The sequence below is a fragment of the Nilaparvata lugens genome, chromosome 7 (assembly GCF_014356525.2).
Source record: "Nilaparvata lugens isolate BPH chromosome 7, ASM1435652v1, whole genome shotgun sequence".
Lineage (NCBI taxonomy): Eukaryota > Metazoa > Arthropoda > Insecta > Hemiptera > Delphacidae > Nilaparvata > Nilaparvata lugens.
The window spans coordinates 56,007,845-56,030,089 of record NC_052510.1 but is presented as its reverse complement, the minus strand read 5'-3'; the positions used below and the strand labels follow the sequence as shown (position 1 = coordinate 56,030,089).

Below are 22,245 nucleotides of genomic sequence, written 5' to 3'. Positions count from 1 at the left end.
CTTGAGATGTTTTCTTGCAAAATACATCGAAGAATGATTATTTATTGAATAAACTAAATATCAAGATAAATAAATAACATATGAGTTTGTATCTTCTTGAATCTGATCCATCAAATTTCTATGTGATATTCCTTCTGATATAAAATTTCCAATAAGTTTTCCTCTGTGGTATTCATTACTTTTTAGTTGGGAAAAACATCGGATGACCGATGTCTAGGTAAAACCATCGATAAGTGAAAAACATCGAACAGTAAACATCGATGTTAAAAACATCGATGTTTTTAAACATCGATGTATCGATACCCATCCCTTGTATTCATAAGATTGTGGAGTTCAAATTGTGATACGAATGTTCTGTATCTCAGGCTATCTGCACACTCTTTGATTTTTGTTCGTACGGTATTTTGCCGGCCTTATAAATTCTATTGGATTAAATAGATGATTTCAAACAGATGATGTTTGTCAAGCTCCGTTTAATCTGATAGAAATCATAAGGATGGCAAAATATCGTACGAACAAAAATCGATGTGTGTGTAACTGGCTTAACATTGCTGTTTTTAAATGCAACTAATCATTCTCGAATGCAATAGGTAAAACTGCATTTGAAATTTGTTCAACATTTATGAATGTTGAGTGGAATCACTTTTACAATACAGTTTTGGAGGGATGTCTCCGAAGTAAAACCGAACTATTCAAATGAATTTTGAATAGTAATGTGCATTATTTTTGCTGAGAAATAATATCTGCAATATGTAATCTGCAAATCAATAACAATAGAATTATTGAAACATACTCTTCTAACCTTCTGGCAGTCGCGCTGTTGTAAAAAGTACAACTGTGTCAGTTTTTTGCTGCACAAAACTATTGGATAGGGTGATGTCAGTGGATGAGTCACCTATGCATTCCAAAATTTTCTCCCCATCACTCCACTGAGTTGCAGTATCAACCGAGCAATGGTTCAGTCTTTAGGTGCCATTTAGTCGCGACAGTCCATAAGTTGCACTGTGCATAAGATAGGGAAAGACTGTATACGGGACTGTAAACGAACCAATAACACAGGCTTTGCTTGGTGAACCTTATTGGGTTATGAAATGGTAATCATCCAAATGTTCATAGGCGTAAAATAATCCAAGAAGATAGAAAAAGTAATTATACAATTATTTATTGAATCAATATGTTTTGACAGTAGTATACTTGGAAAATTGGATGTTGTAAAAAGTACAACACGCGACTGCTCGTGTGATTGAGTAGGGCGCGACTACCGGAAGGTTAAAGAGAATCAGAATAAAATGAATTTAGTTCCGTCAAAACTATCTATTTGTTACTATTTGATAATCTTTTGAGAGCTTGCAATCTGCTGTGAGCCAATAATTGAGAGCAGAGTCACAGTCCATGTGCGTTTGCTGCTTATTTCCGTTTGGTAACACATTTACGACGTCGTAAATCTGTTGCTTATGATAATCCTGAACTATAAGCCATATACTCTCCCCGATCAACCAAAGAAAACATAGGAGAAAGACTGAGAGCGAACGGAAGATAAAGAGAGATTTGAGAATATGTATGGTTGAGGAGGAGATAATGATGATGATCAGAACAGAACAGACTTGGTTAAAGATATAGAATCTTTTACGAATTTCACAAAGATGAAATAATTATTGTGTTTCAATATGTGAAGCTTTGAGTATGGAAACTATTCTTACACTCAGGCACAAAAATATGAGAAGGAAGAAGAGGAGAAGAAGAATAAGAAGAAGGAGAAGAAGAAGAAGAAGAAGAAGAAGAAGAAGAAGAAGAAGAAGAAGAAGAAGAAGAAGAAGAAGAAGAAGAAGAAGAAGAAGTAAGGAAGCATAGGACAACGTCAGAGAGCGAACCGATAATAGAGAAATATATAATAATAGCAGGAAACCCGTGCTCCGCAAGGATCTATTTTAAAACTTGCGAAACTGAAAACTTGACGTAATGAAATCTTGAAGAATTGAAAATAGGCCTATAATCATCCTTGGTTAATTAAGAATCTCTATGCAAAATGTCAAGTTAAATCCAGTAGTTCAGACGTGATGATGCGTTAAACATAATTTTCCCATCCCTTGCGTGTATAAGCCAGTTCTATCCTTCATTATATTATTATAGATTATAGCTTGTTTATTAAGAAAAGTGGAGATAATTATTATCATTACAGAACTGAGGAGGATGAAGATGTAAGGGAATTTCGAAATTTTGAGAAAGTGAATAGTGTTCAATATTTTGAAGCTTTGAATTAAAATTTGTAAGAAATATTTTGAAATCTCATTCATGGAATTCACTCATTCATTCGACAAATATCATTGTCGAGAAAATAAAATTCATCTCATTGGAATCGTTATGAGTTATGTGGATCGTTTATATTTGACTGATAATAATGTGGAATATCTGTTCTATTTTTGGTTGTAAAGCATCTACATTTTGAAAATCTACTTTGTGAACATAATTGAGGACTGAACATTTTGTAGAGTGAAGAACTACAAGACAACCTATTTCGGACTATGTGTAATATATTATCTAAAGTCGGCAGAGGAATAGCACAAGGATACCTTATTTTTTCTCTCCCTATCATTTCGATGATGTACTTATTGAATCAATAAAGAATGGATGTCAAAAATAAAAATTCACATCTCCTAATCATTGAAGAAGATAAAACTCACCATAGATCAATTGTGAAGCTTTGGAAGTAGAATTAGAACAATTTACAAATTTTGGGAAGTTCATATTGCGATTCAGTATTTGAAGCTTTGACTAACCCAGTGTTTCCTCTATATACGCTGTCAAAATAATTGAATAAATCGATTGGCATAGAAATTCCTAGCTTATTTTGAGAGCTGAACTATTTAGAAATGTTGAAAAAATCAATTGTGTTCAATATTTTGAGCTTTGTATTAAAATGTGAAAGATATTGTTTTGAAATCTCCCTAATTTGACAAATCTCATTGTCGAGAAAATAAAATTCATTCCCATATCAAAGATGGAATTATTATTTGTTAGTCAATGGAGGAGATAAAACTTACCAAAGATCAATTGTAAAGCTTTGGAAGTAGAATTAGAACAATTCTCGAATTTGGGGAAGGTCATCATATTGTGATTCAGTATTTGAATCTTTGAGTATCTCAGAGTATCCTCAATATACGCTGTCAAAATATTTGAATAAATCGATTGAGGATAGAAATTCCTAGCTTATTTTGAGAGTTGAACTATTTCGAAATGTTGAAAGAATGAATTGTGTTCAATATTTTGAAGCTTTGAAAGATATATTTTAAAATCTCATTGTCGAGGAAATAAAATTCATTCTCATGTCAAAGAAAAATTGTCATTTTTTATTCAATGAAGAAGATAAAACTTACCATAGGTCAATTGTGAAGCTTTGGAAGTAGAATTAGAACAATTCTCGAATTTGGGGAAGGTCATATTGTGATTCAGTATTTGAACCTTTGAGTAACCCAGTGCTTCCTCTATAAACGCTGTCAAAATATTCGAATAAATCGATTGGCATAGAAATTCCGAGCTTATTTTGAGAGTTGAACTATTTAGAAATGTTGAAAAAATCAATTGTGTTCAATATGTTCAAGCTTTGAATTAAAATGTGGAAGAAATATTTTGAAATCTCCCTAATTCGACAAATCTCATTGTCGAGAAAATGAAATTCATTCCCATATCAAAGATGGAATTATTATTTGTTAGTCAATGGAGGAGATAAAACTTACCAAAGATCAATTGTGAAGCTTTGGAAGTAGAATTAGAAATAGAAAGTAGAATTAGAAGTAGAAACAATATTTCTAAAGTTTTTGATTTATTGTGATACATTCTGTGATTCATTTAGAGTTTAAAATCAACCTTCAAAATTCAAAATTTTTAAACATCATTCCTGGACCGAAAATCAAGTAACGAAGCAGTGTGTTATTTCATAACCTTATCTTTTGGACAACATCAACATTTTATCGAAATTTTTGGAGAGAAATAGTACAGACTCAGCCTAGTTTTTCCTCCAATGTCATAATTGTATTATGATTATAGTATTTTATACAATAAATTAATAAAAAAAAAGAATTAGAACAATTCTTGAATTTGGTGAAGGTCATATTGTGATTCAGTATTTGAACCTTTGAGTAACCCAGTGCTTCCTCTATAAACGCTGTCAAAATATTTGAATAAATCGATTGGCATAGAAATTCCGAGCTTATTTTGAGAGTTGAACTATTTCGGGTGTTTGGAATCGGAACGTAAAATTGATTGATTATGATGCTAGCAAAACCTCGAAAATAGGCTAGAAGCTATAAAGTAGTATTATGCAATCCGGCGGAAGTTTTGAATCCCAGCTGCGGAATTTATCTGAGGAATTGAGCAAGTTTATGGGCGGTTGAGTGTATCACGAATGTAGGCTGAACTTCATAAATCCAAAACTCTGGTTGATCAAAATAATGTTTTGGTGGTTTGTATACTCTGTAATTTATTCCGGGAATGTGGAAATTATGAGATTAATACAGTATTTCGATAGGAATTTCAATATGGTCGAGAATGGGAACGGATTAGTTCATTCGTGAATTGGAAGTGCTAAATATAGTAATTGCAATTCAGATAAATCTTCATTGATAAAAATTATTGCTATTGACTCAATTCTATTCATTTGAGAGCCTGTCTAATATTTTCAGTTGCTGGTAAAGTGATGATAAATTACATGTTTGGTTTTAAGCATCACTTTTTCTCTGGATCCAGTTATTATAACAAGTTAATATTCAATGCTTTGCTAATTTCTCATCAATAAACCTCAGATTTACAAACAAATTTTGGATACGAGTTAAGCATACAGACTATGTATCTTTTATGGTGTTGTTTCTCAATAAGTATATCATTCTTATAATTTATAATGATTGTACTATAATTCTCTTGTTGACCGAGCGAAGTGAGGTCTAAGATTCAAGTCGACGGTTTGGCATATATGTTGCGCATTTACGGCGAAACGCGGTAATAGATTTTAATGAAATTTGACAGGTATGTTCCTTTCTTAATTGCGCGTTGATGTATATACACGGTTTTTGGAAATTTTGCATTTCAAGGATAATATAAAAGGAAAAAGGAGCCTCCTTCATACGCCAATATTGGAGTAAAAATCAGACTACAGAATTATTCATCATAAATCAGCTGATAATTGATTACACAGATGTGTGGAGAAGCCAGTCTATTCCTGTATCTCAATAAGGTCTATAGTTTCAATCAGGTACTTGTGGATGAGAATACTGCGTGAGGTCTACTGTTCACAGAACTACTAGTATTAGTGAAGGTGATTTTGTCAAGTTATCCTTTTTAATAAAAATACTCGATGCCAAAAATTTATAAAAATAACCAGCTACCGTTGTTGCACTAGTATTTTAAAAGTTACACTAAATTTATTGTTACACTATTGTCAACATCGGGTGAAGTAAACTATAGTTCAAGCACGGAGTACTGATCAACAAGTATTGAACAATGAGAGTTTCTTTATTCTGTCGAGCAAGGCAGTAGAATACAGTGTATCGTGATGAGCAAGCAATAGGATTGGTTGTTGAATGACCTCTGAGGGTGAACGTCTGCTATTGGACTAGCTACTCCCACAAGCCACTCTCACAATAAGGATGCTTCATTCAACCGTCATAGCAATGGCGGCTCACACACCGGACAAATTTCTGAAAATAACTTCAATAAAAATAACAACTGAACTTCGTTAAATTTACATTTATGTGGGGAATATGACTTCCGTTGGGGTGTCCAGTTTCCCAAGATGTCGAACTATCAAGCAATAACTGAAAAACTCCAAATTTATGAAAATTAATAAGAAACTGAGATCAAACAATGAAATAAATGGAATTCTTGGGGTGAAGATGTGGTCCGTTTCATTAAATCACAAAAATTGCGCTGGGCTGGTCATATTGAGAGAATGGCAGAACATCGAATGCCAAGAGCAATTTATAAAGGCCAGGATGGAAGGCAGAAGACGACAGGGGAGACCACGCAACCGATGGAGTGATGAAGTGGAGGATGATCTCCGAAAGATGGGGATAAGAGCATGGAGACGAAAGCCACTTGACCGTGATGTGTGGAGGGCTCTTGTGCGGGAGGCTAAAGCTCACATCAAACTGTAAAGCCAGAAGAAGAAGAAGAATAAGAAACTGATACCTACTATGAAACTAGACTGAGGAAATTGTATTAGCTGAAAAAAAATTATTTTTTTTCATTCCTACTTTTACTTCGGGTCAAATTCTCCAGGTCAATCAAACTATAATTTGAGTAATTTATTCATTGTTACCACAAATAATTTCAGTATAAATTGGACATTCATTTATAATAATCCTCATGATGAATACTTATTTTTAAATTGATTGTGTTTTTATATTTTTCAAATTATCGTCACCAATCAATTCTGTTAAATATTCACCCGTGAAGAAACTCCTTGATTGAACTCCACGAATGTAAAATTTTTATGCTCAGTACCTTGATGAATAGATAAAACAGAAATTGATTGAATTAGCCAATCGAGGTATTGAATTCAGTTCAAGGAACTCATCGACAGTATAATATGTCGTTTCAGTCCGAAAATAACATAAAAAGGGGAAAGAATTTCACGAAGGGAGTTCTGCATTTCTTCAAACGTGAACGGAGAGTTTTATTCGAATGCAATGTTACATCGTCTGACATCTTTATTGGCCTACGTTGACCGTTTATACAACTTTACAAGAGCCGATATCTTATTTGAGAACGATACGTATTTATTGCGAATTCCAATCCGTGTTGTAGGCCTTTCTCTGGGCTGTTCAATAACAAGAGAGCGAAAGAAGAATTGTTATTCATTAGATAATGTCTGCTGGCGAGGAAGTTCTGGGTGAGATTTTTTATTAATCAATGTTATAATTGGGGTCTCATTACCTCGAATTTCAGGTATCTGACTGACATTCATTCTTCATTCTTCATTTTTACTAATATCACTTATCATAACAACGATTGGTAGATTAGATCACAGATTGAATAAGTAATATAAGGAAGCAAGATATACTTCCTTTATGATGAGATATAAGGTTATCCTTGAGGAACCCATCTCCCGAAAAGTGAAAGATTATTGTAGAGATCGAAATTATCCTTCTCATTCTCAAAGAATGTATCCTCTCAAAGAGTCATATTATTGAGCCTCTACTGTGTTGGAAGCATAATTATATCCAAGGAGTATTTACTTTTTTATGAGGATGATGCCCACATCTCCACAATCATGAGCTTTTGCTTGTGCGTGAGTAATGTAGAGTGAGAGGTAGTTTGATGAGATGACAAACGTCCATCCTTACCGGCGGGATTCGAACCCACGACCATTTGGCGATAGCAGAATTGTGGATGTAATGCCTCGTCGTTATACTAGGATGTAGTAGTCACGTCTATTCTGGCAATTACTGTATTTTACAGTAGTAGGAAGAATATACTGTATAATACTCGAATTATATAATAATTGCATATGATGACCATGCCATTCCAGAATATTATTACTGAAAGCTCTATAAATGGGTACTTGACAAATTAATACAAGGCTGAATATTGCGATTTTGCAGATTGGATTCTATATTCACACAATGAACTCAGCAAATAGATAAAAAGCATACAGAGGCTGCATATAATTATTGATTGATTTGGTGGTCATTAAAGGAATAGAGCCAACTTTAATGAATCACTCAATTACAATTCAACAAAATCACCAGTCATTGAATTCTCATCATGTTTAATACTTCAATGAGTTTTCAAACGTCCCTGTGATGAAATAATTACGATTGAATAATGGGTGAATCACAGGAAATAGACTTGCAATCTCACCTCATAAGCTACTGAACTCTTTGAGCAAGTAATTTATTGCTGCTGGTGATTAGTTCCATATTAAAGAAGACGATACTTCAAGTACTCTGAGTTAGCAGACGAGAAGATTACAAATATCTCCTGGAATGGAAGTCGGATGATTGTTGCTTATTTGAGAAGTACACTGTTTGTTATTTCTAGTCATTGAACTCAGCAAATTAGTTTTGAATTGGCGGTAAAACTATGAGTACTCGAAGAATAAAATCGAAATGATGCATGAGTATTAATAATTTGATGCCAATCTTGGCCACGAGAGCGTTAGCTGGCTAGCACCTCGTAAAAGCACCAATGCCTTCGCTTTAGAAAGTTATCTATATTATTGAACTGAGTGCTCCAAATGGAACTCATAAACAGCACCAGGCTATAAAATAACTCAAACTGCATGTTAACAGTCGAAAGAATTGCACGTTAGTCAATGCGTGCTATATAAATTAGTAAACAGAATAGACACTGAGGAATTTCATTAATGAGAGTGATAAACCAATGCTTCGAGGGAGAGACAACAAGGAGAAACTGATTGGAACATGACGATTAATGTGTTCTCTCATTGTTGCTCTGACAAGGGTTACTTCTTTTGAGGAAACTCTCCACCGAGCTCTTGAGAAAAATATGAGGATATTCTATTCCATTACATATTCTAAATTCTTCAATAGTTTTCTTCATTTCACTAGTGATTTGTAGTATCAAAGTTTCTTTCGCGGATTTGTAGAGCACCGCAAACTTACAAAATGTCACTTCCAACAACAGAATGTTTTGATGTTGAAATTCAGCAATTTATTAACTACAATATTCAATATGTCATTCTTGTATTTGCTAGCTTGAAATTTCATGAGAAATTTTCTCATAAAAAAATGTGACTCAAATAGTAAAATAGATAGCTATTTTGTCATAGTTGGCAAGGTATTTCCCCCTCTTTCTCCCAGCACACATCATTTTAACAATATTGTCTTTTAATATGTTAATATCATTGTTACTGTTATTGTTGTATAATATTGCCTTTTCTCATTGTATTTTAGTGTGTTGTGAATGAATTGAAATTGAAATTTCCACTATTATTACTCACAACAATGATGGGTATTTATTTATTTTCTTGAAGATTGATATTCTCCGTTTGTAGAAAGTATTTTATGATTGAGAAATTCATAAAAATTATTTGAAGAAAACCTGAAATTCAATTCAATCTCATCAACTATGATCACATTAATTTGTTAATTTGCTAGTATTATTGATATTTCGTCAATTATTGATTTCATCAATATGATAATATCATTCATTACTACTCGATTCCGTCAATTATTATTATAATATGACATCATAAAATACATTATCGAAGAAGAGTAGAAAGAATCAACCATTTCCATGATCGTTAAAGGAGAATCATACTCCCTCAGTACATTTTTATATAATGTTATCATTCATCTACGAATTATTGTCTTGAAGGAAGAGCTTCAGTACAGACTTTTTATTCGAAATCAAAATCAGGACTAGATAGAGAATAAAACTTTTAAACCAGGAACTAATAGGAAATCTGTGACTAAAGAAGGTCATAATGTTATAATGTTATCATTCTTCTACGAATTATTGTCTTGAAGGGAGAGCTTCAGTACAGACTTTTTATTCGAAATCAAAATCAGGACTAGATAGAGAATAAAACTTTTAAACCAAGAACTAATAGGAAATCTGTGACTAAAGAAGGTCATCAATCACTCTGTCCTCTAGTGCTCTAGTGTGATCTTCCACCCAACATCAATCAACTAGACACTAATTCGAGGTGCAACATGGCTGGACAATAATCACTTCACGGCTAGGTGATTAAAACTAAATTTATGCCCAAGTTGCATGTGAAAAAACACATGTCCCATATCTTTGTTGTTATGCTGTTGAGTTGGACGTTTTCTTGCGCCATAAAAAGCAGAGGGCCACAAAATATTGTCACTGCTGGATATGAGATTGCAGATGTAACGGCGTGGCAATTTTTCTCTCGTCTGGGGCTATTATTGTCGGCGGGTTTTCATCACTGAATGGAAAGCAGTCCGATTTATCATTTTGATTTTGCTCATCAAATATATGGCCGCTCGCTTCAAGCTCAACGCATTGCTTTATTCAAATCGGCGTCTGCGTACGCATTTAGCTGAGACAAATGTGCGTGTCAGAGTGAAGATGTCCGCTGTAAAAATGTTGGGCGACAAATGTGTGTGTCACACTTGTGACACACACATGCTCAATGTGGAGATTTGCGCGACAAATGTGTGTGTGTCACATGCTCAAAGTGGAGATGTTTGCAGCAAAAATTCACGCGACAACAACATGTTAAAGGCGTGTGCATTCTGAGACATGCTATTCGTCTTTACATGGTGTGAGAGTTCAGAGTTGTATACTCAAGTTAGTGAATATATTTTTCACCTTAGTTATCTGATGAATTTACTAGTATTACTAGAATGTATTCAAATTCAATTTCAAATCATAAAATCGAATAATTTGTTAATCATAGAATTTTTTTTTAAGCAAATCAAATTTATTCATGTGTTGTGTTTATCAAACTATTAAATTTAACATATTATTAAATAATTATGGAATACAGTATTAGAACATACTTTCAAGTACCATAAATTAGGCTAGGCACACACCAAATAGTCAAGACAACACAAGACATGTTTAGGCACACACCAAATACTCAAGACAACACAAAACATGTTTAGTCACAAACCTTCACATAGTTGCTTATGAAGACATGACTAATTGCAATGACTAATCAGTGTGTGTTGCTTCATAAGCAACCATGTGAAGTATTGTGACTAATCGTGACTAGTCTTGTCTTGACTAACTGGTGTGTGCCCACCCTCAGATTGCCCATTTAGCTAGGTAGTACACTTGTTAAAATCGACCGAAATTAAAAATATTAAGAGAATAATAGAGTGCTTACAGGTGGGTTTGAACGCATACTCCGTTCTTGCAATTTTGGGAGGGAGCTCAAAACCAAATCTTGGTGGAGTCCCAAAATGTGTCAGCATTTTTCAAAATGTCTAATGATGACGATACTTTTTCGTATACAGGGGGAAGGATTTGAAGATGATTAATTTTTAAATTTAGGTGGGCCATTTTCGGTTTTGAAGTGCCTTAGAGAGGGTGGCATCCCTGAATAATATGAATGTAAAAACAAAAAATCATCCTTTTTGAGTGAAACTAAGGGCCGTTTTCACAGTCACAGTTTCAACTAAATTTCATTTTAAACTGGATTAAATCCGTATCAAGTCTAGTTTGGTATTATGTGTTTCATTTTGAGTTTAATCCACCAGCTGATTAAATCCAGTTTAAGCTTTGACAGTGCAAACGGCCCTAAGGATGTGCTTCATCTCTGTAGTCCTGTAATGAAATATTTATATTTGTTTTCAATCATATAGTTTCTCAATTCCTATTATCATCTTATAATCAGATTTATCATTGAAGCCTTCCATTTTTCGAACAAGCTACATTCTAACTTCCTTCAAACTCCCTCCAAACTCACTTAGAACTATTTCAAGCTTCTCTCGAACTTCCTAATCTCCCAAGAAGTACGTACAAGAAAGCTACCAAGAATAATGAATGAGAACAATTATTCACGATAAGGAACAACTATGAATTCCATAGGCTCCAGTCTATTTTGCTCAGCTCAGAGGTGTGCTCAGAACGGTATGGAATAGTAATGCTATCCCGCAGTGCAACATGGTACAATGTGTATTTGTTATTGTCAGCTGCTAACTTACGATCGGTACACTATTCGTAAAAAATAATTCGAATGTGAATATTGTTGTGGTTGTACCTTGTTCACTTTGTTCATTCATTCACTACTGCGACTGGGATAAATTTTCAATGGTGTACCACACACCTCTTTGACAGCTTACAAATTCCTTGGAAATGAGAAAGAATTGCCTCTTAGGTGGCTATTCGAATAAGCATTAATCATGCCGCATTTCAAATTCACCTCTCTGTGAATATATGCATGGCGTGGAAATATTATGATAAATATGGTACGGGTACGTGGAATTTTCTCGACTTTTTTCATCAGTATTGCAAACTTTGATACGGAATATTTTTTCTGGTACTGGAGGAGAATTTTTGAGAAGACTTGGAATATCATTTATAATTGCATATTTTTAAATAGGATTAACGTGAGTAGCTCTCAAGTTAAATATGACTTGCAAATTTATACTTCTCGTTCTGACGTAGCCTACTCTTTCTGGTGTCGTATAGCTTAAAAAATATTTGTAGAGAATGTAATTGCATAGGATATTTGAATTAAAGTTAGAGGTGAAGCTTGGTTGATTCACTAATGAAGGGGCCATGCATTTTTCAAGATATATGATGTTCAAAAGAGTGAATATATATTTTCTAGTTCTCAAACAAATAGATAGGCTACATAATAAACAAGTACAGAGAGTAAGAGCCCTGTATTTATTTATCCATTTACATTAAACAATGCACAAATCAAATACATAATTGGAGAAGCACCAATAGGTCTAGACCAAAACGAATTCCCTTTCCGAATTTTGATAGTGGTAAGCCAATGTATAAAAGGTATTTGATAAACTTTATCCAGTACATACTATTAAATTATGAATAATGAATCAATTGAGTAGTCGATGGAGCACAGAATTTCCAATTATATAATAATAATAACTTTATTTATTTAATAACTCAATAGTTAAATCACGGTTGAATTAATGTATTCCATGTGGAATCAGCAGTTGACTCAAAAATGTTATGAAGTATACTGTGGTACGACCCAGTCTGGTGCCACCTACCTGCAGAATTGAGAACTACATCATTAGGTGTTCCAATCCACCAATCAGAAGAGAGTATGAAGAACTGAGAGGCGTGGCTTCCTGCCATTGGTCCGTTGTTCTCACATCATTATTCCGGCATTTTCTATCAATTCTGCTCTCTTCTGCTCACTTAGACTTTCTCTCTCTTTCTCCAAAATGAGTGTTGACGGGAAGGATATTACAAAGAATTGACTCATTAATCATTATCGATACAGAGTAACTACTTATAAATTTTTATTGATTCACATAAATAGACTAGTTTTGGGCCAAGCCTGTTGTTTTTCACCAATCATTTCATATAATTTGTAATTGTATTCATAATCGAATGAAATAAATAATCATAAGAGAGTTACAATAGATGAAAGTTGCTGATTTGAAAATCAGTACAATAGTCATGAGCGATTTCTCTGGCCGGGGGCTCACAATTTATAAGCATTTAGATGGACAATGCCACAAATGTTATTTCTACGGGCAAATGAGTTATGCACTTCATACGATGATTTAAATCCTGAATCTCTGAATTTATAATATTCATCTATTTATTTAATATGGCGCCAATCACTTGCTCTCCAGTCCCAGGCTCCAATACTCCAACACATCAATAAAACAGCTATTCAAATTCGACTGATAATATCCAGCTGCACATATGCACACCCCAAATTTATTTTTACACAGAGAGTGTTTAATAACAAAATTTGACTTCTGGAAGATGAGTGAGCTCGTAAAATGAATGTCGCATGGTGAGCGGTAAATTTTAGGACGGAAATTGATAAATTATTTTGTGCAACTGCAATAAAATGTCAATTTATGACTGAAGAACAAGTGCTTGAACAGCAAGAATAGTATATAGACTAGACTATCTAGCTATATACTATCCTTGCTTGAACAGAACCATCCGTTAGTATTTGAAAGCGTATCCTGTTTTAATTTTATTCGTCTTCGTTGGGTGCTCAGTCTCTGTTGATGGTGGTATCTGTTGTTTTTTAAAGATTTTTATTCCGGCCATAAAGTCTCCATACAGCTTGTGCTTGAAATTTCGGATGGCTGAATGCGTTGAGTGGGCAATAACATTTGAAGATAGATAGTGGATGCATATCCATAAAATACACTTGAATTAGGCAGATGTTAGTGGCCACTTCTCGTGTTTCTCATAATAAAAAAAATATTGTCGGATTCATCTTAAAAAAACAACTGCATGTCAAAACTTGAATGGGAGCGAAACGAAACTCGAACGAAAACAACTAATTTTACAAATTTATTTGGCACAATCTAAGAGAACAATGGTCAGCAATCAATAGGAATCATTTAAAATATAAATTCATGTACTGTTAAAACAGTAATTATCCTTACAAACATGATACTTGATTAAGGTATTTTGATTCTGATGATTTGAGGGCACTCCATGTAAAATGATGATGATGCCCAGAACCTTGAAATGTGTCCGAACGTGATTTTGACAAGTGGTATGCTCTGTTGTAAAGAAACTAACTTATAAAAGTTTTGAGACCGAATCGGAAAGTCGCTTATTTGTGACAAATATGAATAATATTATAGAATGAAAAGAACAGATAGAATATGAGAAGGTAGATTAATTAGATGAATGAAGTTGTGTTAATTCTCTCAATCTGTAACCTAGGAAAGTTCTTTGCCAATCACGAATTGGTTGCCTATCTCAATCTCATGTCCATCACTCTCAATATCTCAACATCTCAATGGTTACACTCAACCTTGGAGTCCTAGAATATATTATATATTACCTCATCTCTCATTCCTACATCAAAAATAGTTGCCTCATATGGTCCAAATATATGGTCAGTCAACACATACAGTAGGCCTATCTCAAGTTTTTGTTGTTCCGATAATATCATCATAAAATTTGAAAGAACATAACTCTTGTAAATTACTGAAGATAATTCAGATTACCTCCAACAGATTATTTAAGATACTAGGAATGTCAAATTTTCAGTTTTAGTAAAGAGTGAACAATCTAGATTGTTTATTGTACTGGGAGAGTCTACAATATAGATTCCCACCCATAGATTCTTTGGTTTTAGTTTTTGCATTCCTTTAATAATAGATAGGATAGGTATAGGCTCCTTTAATAATTGATAGCTTTTTCCTCTCGTGAAAAATGTAGTTTTTTATTTACTTTCGATTCAAGCAAAGGTATCTGAAGGTAAGTCTTAAAGCCGGTTTCCGAGCTCGGGATTTAGCCATGTTCTAGACTTTAAAAAGCTGTAGTCAGAAAATTGGCTTTCCGAAACGGGGCGTAGTCATAGTCATAGACAAAGTCAGGTTCAAATTAAATTTCAAAAACTAGAAAATTGAACACAAAATAAAATAAAGAGAAAATAGTGAAAAGTTTCAGCTATTTTGAATTATCTAGGAATTCATTTCGTCAAGGAAAAACGTTTCTGATTATAGAAATGATAAAATAAATATATATTTTGCTGCAACTATTTACTGTGACTACGCCCCGGTTTGGAAAGCTAATTTTCTGACTATACTCTACTAGCTGTTTAATGTCTAGAACTTGACTGAATCTCGAGCTCTGAGACCGGCCATTAGTTTCTGAACAAATATCCAAGTACGGGAACATCCAACAGCAGCAAATTTAGCGGGTGATTCCTTGTGATCGGTTATCGTTACTAATGGTTGCGTTTTGGGTTGAATCAGCGGCGTTGGCGTGGCGGTACCGGGCCTGTTTCGCAGCCGGTCGCTGCCGCACCTCTACACGACCGACTCTGGCGTCGGCGGCAGTTTCAGCGACGCTCCCGGCGCTGTCAACGGGAGCGGAAGCAACCACCATCACCATCACCGGGACCCACCCGGGACCACTGAGCTCCGTCAGCTATTGACCCTCAAGCAGCACTATTACCCTGAAGGTGGCTGGGGGTGGGTGGTGTTGTTGACTGCCTTTCTGGTGCAGCTGCTCACTCATGGACTCCACACTGCTTCTGGTGTCCTGTTGTCGGAGACTGTTAACCGGTTCGGACGGGAGGTCGCTATGCCTGCAGGTAAATAACTGAATCAAATTCGTTCAATTTTCTATATATTTTTCATGATTAAAGTGTTTATCGGTGATGTTTTTTCACTGCTCTTGTTCATTTTTACTGATTATGTTTGTGGATTACGTTAGCCCAGTCAGATAGCCATCGAGAAAAAATGAATCTGAAGGAAAAAATGACCTGAAGGTGTGTACTAATGTACACACACATTGGTTTATTAATTATTGGAGAATATTTCAACTTCTATTTGAAATATAGGAAAATAATAAGAGTACAGCCTTGTATAGGTTGGTACTGCACAGACTGCCAACTTACGGCTGTGCAAAGGCTAAAAATAAACTTTCTATTTGTGATATTTTTCAAAATATTTCGATTTGTATATCATCAAGCTATCAAAATAAAAATGTTTTCTCGAGAAAATATTTTTTTTCGATCATTACTTTTTGAGATATGAGCGCCCAAAGTTTAAATTTTTGGGACAGAACATTTCAAATTCGGTAAGAGATAAATCCATGAGATTTAGAGGATTGATTCTTCATGGTATTGTTGATCTAGTAAAACAAAAATTTTCTGAAAATATCAATTCTTTATAAAGTTATTCAATTTACCAAAAATAACCCACAAAAAGTTATTTTCAGTGAATTGGATAACTTTATAAAAACTGATATTTTCAGAAAATTTTCGTTTTACTAGATCAACAAAACCATGAAGAATCAATCCACCAAATCTCATAGATTTATCTCTTACCGAATTTGAAATGTTCTGTGTCAAAAATTTTAAACTTTTGGCGCTCATATCTCAAAAAGTAATGATCGGAAAAAATGTTTTCCTGAGAAAACTTTTTTATTTTGATAGCTTGATGATATACAAATCAAAAAACTTTGAAATATATCACTAGTGAAAAGTTTTTCTTCTGCGTTTGCACAGCCTTAATCTGCTTTGCTGCTTGAAAATCCAAACTACCTGGATTAGATAAAACACTGACATCTCAATTATAAGCCAGTTACACACACATCGATTTCTGTTCGTGCGATATTTTGTCGTCCTTATAAACTCTATTAGATTGAACAGATGATTTCAAACATCATCTGTTTTGTCAAGTTCTGTTTAATCTGATAGAAATCATAAGGACGGCAAAATATCCTACGAACAAAGATCGATGTGTGTGTAACTGGCTTATAATTGAGATGGCAGTGTTTTGTCAATCCAGGTAGTTTGGATCTTTAAGCAGCAAAACATTTGAGTTGGCAGTCTGTGTAGTGCCAACCTATACAATGCTGTACTCTGATCATTTATTTTTTCTATATTTCAAATCGAAGTTGAAATAGTTTCTAATTTATAAAAATCATGTAATAATGAAATTATAACGACTTTTCAAAGGAACGATTGTTTAAAATTAGTAAGATATTAAATACTGTATATTGTAAACCATTTCTTACAGGGATGAAAAGAGAAATTCTGTTCCACCATCCAATACGAAGTACAATTTTTTTGTATTTTACAGTATTGAAGGCAGGAAAAGGTCATCGCCTTTGTTTAGGGAATAGGGGTTGAATTCAGTAATCAGTTTTCCATTATTATCACCAAATTTCACCTCTGAAATATGAATTTTGACTCCCACGAGATGAGAAAAATGTGCTATATTGTGGTAGGATACATCAATTTTTTCCAAAAGTTATGTCATCAACAAGTACAGTCGGTTATGATGATTGAGCTCTACTTTGTCCAACCATCTTAATACGTATCATAAATATTATGTAAATTTTGTAATAGTAATCAACACAAATCTCAAGAAATTTGTATACAAAACTATTCATGACCAGTTACTTCTGGAAAAAATTAAGAGTACCAGTGTTATCTACAAAATTACCATTGGATTTTCTTGTTGAATATATAGATGGAAAGCTAATTTTCTGACTCTAAATCCCGAGTTTGGGAACCGGCTCTCAGTTTCTAAACAAATATCCAAGTACGAGAACATCCAACAGCAACAAACTTAGCGGGTGATTCCTTGTGATCGGTTATCGTTACTAATGGTTGCGTTTTGGGTTGAATCAGCGGCGTTGGCGTGGCGGTACCGGGCCTGTTTCGCAGCCGGTCGCTGCCGCACCTCTACACGACCGACTCTGGCGTCGGCGGCAGTTTCAGCGACGCTCCCGGCGCTGTCAACGGGAGCGGAAGCAACCACCATCACCATCACCGGGACCCACCCGGGACCACTGAGCTCCGTCAGCTATTGACCCTCAAGCAGCACTATTACCCTGAAGGTGGCTGGGGGTGGGTGGTGTTGTTGACTGCCTTTCTGGTGCAGCTGCTCACTCATGGACTCCACACTGCTTCTGGTGTCCTGTTGTCGGAGACTGTCAACCGGTTCGGACGGGAGGTCGCTATGCCTGCAGGTAAATAACTGAATCAAATTCAAATTATTTTTAAATTCAAATTATTTTTATTGCATGAAAAATTACAAACAATGGTGTATACATCACAAATTTGTAATGATTTTATTATAATACCTACTTAACTAATCTTAGACACTAACAACTAGAGTAGATATTAGACAATATCGACAAAAATTAAAATACAGTCATACAAAAGTTGTGAAGAAAAAAAGAAATATCATGCTTCTCCTCCACGAAGGCTGTAGTAGCCTGTGTGTGGAAAGGGGTCTGGTTTTTATAAGAAATGTATAATAATTTATAGCATAAGGTAAGGATAGTTTTTATAGATGAATAAATATTGTAATATCTGGTAAGTTACCTGCGGTATTGTACTAGAGTAGTTAAGCTAGTCTATTTTTAGAGAAAAAAATAATATAAGTAGATGAATAATGCTTAAAAAAACAAATAATTCAATTGAATAACAAATTGGTATATACATGCAGTAAATAAACTAGAGTAGGATAAGTTATGTTTAGATAAATTTAAAAAATACTACTAAATGAAGAATAGCTTGAAAAAGTTGCCCCAATCATTCCAGATGAAATATTCAAAGAGAATAATATGATAAATAGTTGAAGTGGAAATCAGTTAATATATTCAGTTAAAACATTGGAACAACACATTGGAAATTATTGAAAAATGTTGATATCAATATAACTAGGAACATACAGCTGGATCACGAGTTTAATATAATTATTATTGATAGCTGGAATAGATCATGAGCTCTATATTTTCCCTTCCTATCTCCCTCAACCATATTTCGTAATTTTTTTATATATTCCATGATTTGAGTGTTGATAAGTAATGTTTGTTGTCACTGCTCTTGTATGTTTTTACTGCAAATGTTTGTGGATTATGGTTGCCCAGTCAGATTGAGTCATCGAGATAAATGCAGGAATTAGTACACACACATCGATTCATTAATTGAAAATTATTTCAAGTTTGATTTCAAATATAGAGAAATAATCAGAGTGCAGCCTTCTATAGGTACCTTGTATAGGTAGCCTTGTTGGTACTACACAGACTGCCAACTTAATCTGCTTTGCTGCTTGAAAATCCAAACTACCTGGATTAGATAAAACACTGACATCACAATAATTATAAGCCAGTTACACACACATCGATTTCTGATCGTGCGATATTTTGCCGTCCTTATAAACTCTATTAGATTAGACAGATTATTTCAAACAGATGATGTTTGTCAAGTTCCATTTAATTTGATAGGATTCATAAGGACGGTAAAATATCATACGAACAAAAATCGATGTGTGTGTAACTGGCTTATAATTGAGATGGCAGTGTTTTTTCAATCCAGGTAGTTTGGATCTTAAGCAGCAAAACATCCTAAGTTGGCAGTCTGTATTGTGCCAACCTATACATGGCAGTACTCTGATTATTTTTCTATATTTCAATATTGGAAGTTGGAATATTATACAATTCATATAATATAATTTTTTCATTTACAATGCAAATAATACTAATGTTATAACATTGGCAGATGAAATAATAAGGTAGTTCTTGTGCTATTTTTCTTCCAAATTTGTAGGTGACAAAGTCCAAGATAAGGTTAGAATTTCACACGTACAATTTTGATAAAATTTTATTCCACAATAACCATTGAAACTATAGATTTTGAATTTAGATGTCTTGAATTATTAAATTGATTAGATAATATCAACTACTTTTTAAATGAACGATTGTCCCAAATTAGTAAGATATCTCATAGGCTACTGTATATTAGAGACCATTTTTTATAGGGATTGGAAGGAAAATTCTGTACTACCATTCAATATGAAGTACAATTTTATAGAATTTCAGAGTATTGAAGGCAATAGTGGTCATTGTGTTTGTTTAGGGAATTGAGAGTTGAATATAATATTCAATAATGAGTTTTCCATATATTATTACCGTCTTTTGACTGTCAACGAGATGAGAATAATGAGCTATATTTTGGTAGGATACGTCAATTTTTTCCAAAAGTTATGTCATCAACAAGTACAGTCGGCTATGATGATTGAGCTCTACTTTGTCCAACCATCTTAATACGTATCATTGATATTATGTAAATTTTGTAATAGTAATCAACACAAATCTCAAGAAATTTGTATACAAAACTATTCATGACCAGTTACTTCTGGAAAAAATTAAGAGTAGCAGTGTTATCTACAAAATTACCATTGGATTTTCTTGTTGAATATATAGATGGAAAGGTTAGTTTATCTTCTTATTGGGAAGAATATATATATTTTACAGGTAATCATGTAAGTAACTCCATAAAAACCTAACCACAGCTTTGCCCTTGTAGAGTCCGATGAATATTATCGTACTTTTCTATTAAACTGGAATGGAATTACTTTGACTGTTTATCAGCGAAGCTGGTGAAGTGTTTAGTATTAGAAGTGGATTAGCGTTGCGTTATTCTCTTATCCGACACTAAACTGGAGAGTTGCATGTGAGAGCATCAACGATAAAAAAGGGTGCAGAATTCAAAGACAGTGGAGAGAAAAACAAAAACAGGACTGTGACTCGGCTGCGCGACCGGCTCTGCGACTTTCGTCCGAGCGTGCTAAAACTTGAGCCTAACTTATTGGATCATAAAGTTGTTACCACTAATTGGATTCCAAATGACCAGCGTTTCAATTCAAACCCCTCGTTTAATTCAACTGCTTCGATGCATTAGCGTCCAATAACTTAGATCGACGCAATTGTACACTGCGCATCCGGTCTGCGCATTCTGACAACTGTTGCTGATTTAGAGGTTATGTTTGGTGCGGGTGGGCACTCTATACACTTTATATATCTATACTTCCATGTGTGCGCTCTATATTCCTTAGTACATCTAAACTATCTGCCGGGTACTAATCATGTCAGTAAATTCAACCAGCAATTCAATGCGAAAAATAGACGATTTGCTCATGCTGTATATTGAGGTTCACTTCCAATCATCAGCATTAATTAAATGGAAACCATTGATGTTTTTATATGAAAAATCCTGACAGTATAAAGTGAATTTCTCTCATAGCTTACACTCGAAATAATTGGTAGCCTGTGTTAATATGAATGTTCGCCCACTATACAAACACGATCAGGTCCGGCTACCAATATATGAATATCAAAAAGTAATTTTTGAACTTTAATGATCGAAACTTGTTTGGTTCGTTGTACCGAATAATATTTCTAGGTCAGCTAGTTGAAATTCAAGTGGATAGATTCTCAATTAATGAAGTCGATAAATACTGGAGTACGGTGGAAGGAGGTGTTCCTGAATCTCTTTTTATTTGATCATGTCAGGTTCAAGTTATGGGGTTGAATGGAACAGGAATTTGACTGAGTTCAGAGAGAAATACACATGGGAAGTGTATTACACTAGATAAGAGCAGATTATTTTTATCAAAATTAGGGAGAGGAACAGTTTTGTGTTTATCCTGTTTATCCCAATCATTAATTTGATGTTGTGATTAAGGAATGTAATAAATGTAAATGTAAATAGGGAGGAATACCAAAAACTAACTGGCTATCAGTTTGGGTCAGAGAAAACTTATACGAACTTACGATTGTTTCATTCTATGGTTTGGGAGATGAGGAAACCGATTTCCAATAATAAACTGAAGTGAACGAGAAACGTTTGTATCGTTCACTCATTAAGAAAGAGTGTTCATTCATTCATTCATTCATCCATAGACGATAGATACAATGCAGGTAAAAACAACAGGCATTCGCCCAAAACTGCTTTAAACCTTAATTTGGAATACACAGTCTAGAGGTTATGTAAATGATAACTTAATTCACGCACTATTTTGTGTCCAAAAAAATGTATGTACCACAATAACTTTGAATTTATCAGATTAATTAATTCCAAAATACAAATCCAAACAAAAATCTTCCTTCACAATCACAAAAAAATATTAAAAATTTCACTTAAATCCACATATTAGTTTGAGGAGTGTGATATTTATAAAATATCTTGTTAACAATATCAAGTGAATCCAGTGTTTTAATTTTTCAATGACTTACAGGTATCAAGGTGAAATGAAAGAGATGTTGTCAGTCTCACATAATTCATTTCAGTCAAAGTGAAGTTTCAAAGAATCCTTCCTCCATCTA

General features: G+C 34.1%; 2 protein-coding genes across 2 annotated transcripts in view; both read left to right on the top strand.

The window, feature by feature from the left end:
• The window catches only part of LOC111049387, a 45,240-nt gene extending 27,537 nt beyond the window's left edge, over positions 1–17,703 (top strand). Inside the window, exons 2-3 of the mRNA XM_039431981.1 lie at positions 15,372–15,712; positions 17,654–17,703. Coding sequence (XP_039287915.1) covers positions 15,372–15,712; positions 17,654–17,703 — 391 coding nt within the window. The remainder of the gene's footprint in view (positions 1–15,371; positions 15,713–17,653) is intronic.
• Positions 17,704–17,987: 284 nt separating this feature from the next.
• The window catches only part of LOC111053270 (monocarboxylate transporter 2-like), a 325,384-nt gene continuing 321,126 nt past the window's right edge, over positions 17,988–22,245 (top strand). The window contains exon 1 of the mRNA XM_039433219.1: positions 17,988–18,102. Within this exon, the coding sequence (XP_039289153.1) occupies positions 18,093–18,102 (10 nt within the window). The 5' untranslated portion in view covers positions 17,988–18,092. The remainder of the gene's footprint in view (positions 18,103–22,245) is intronic.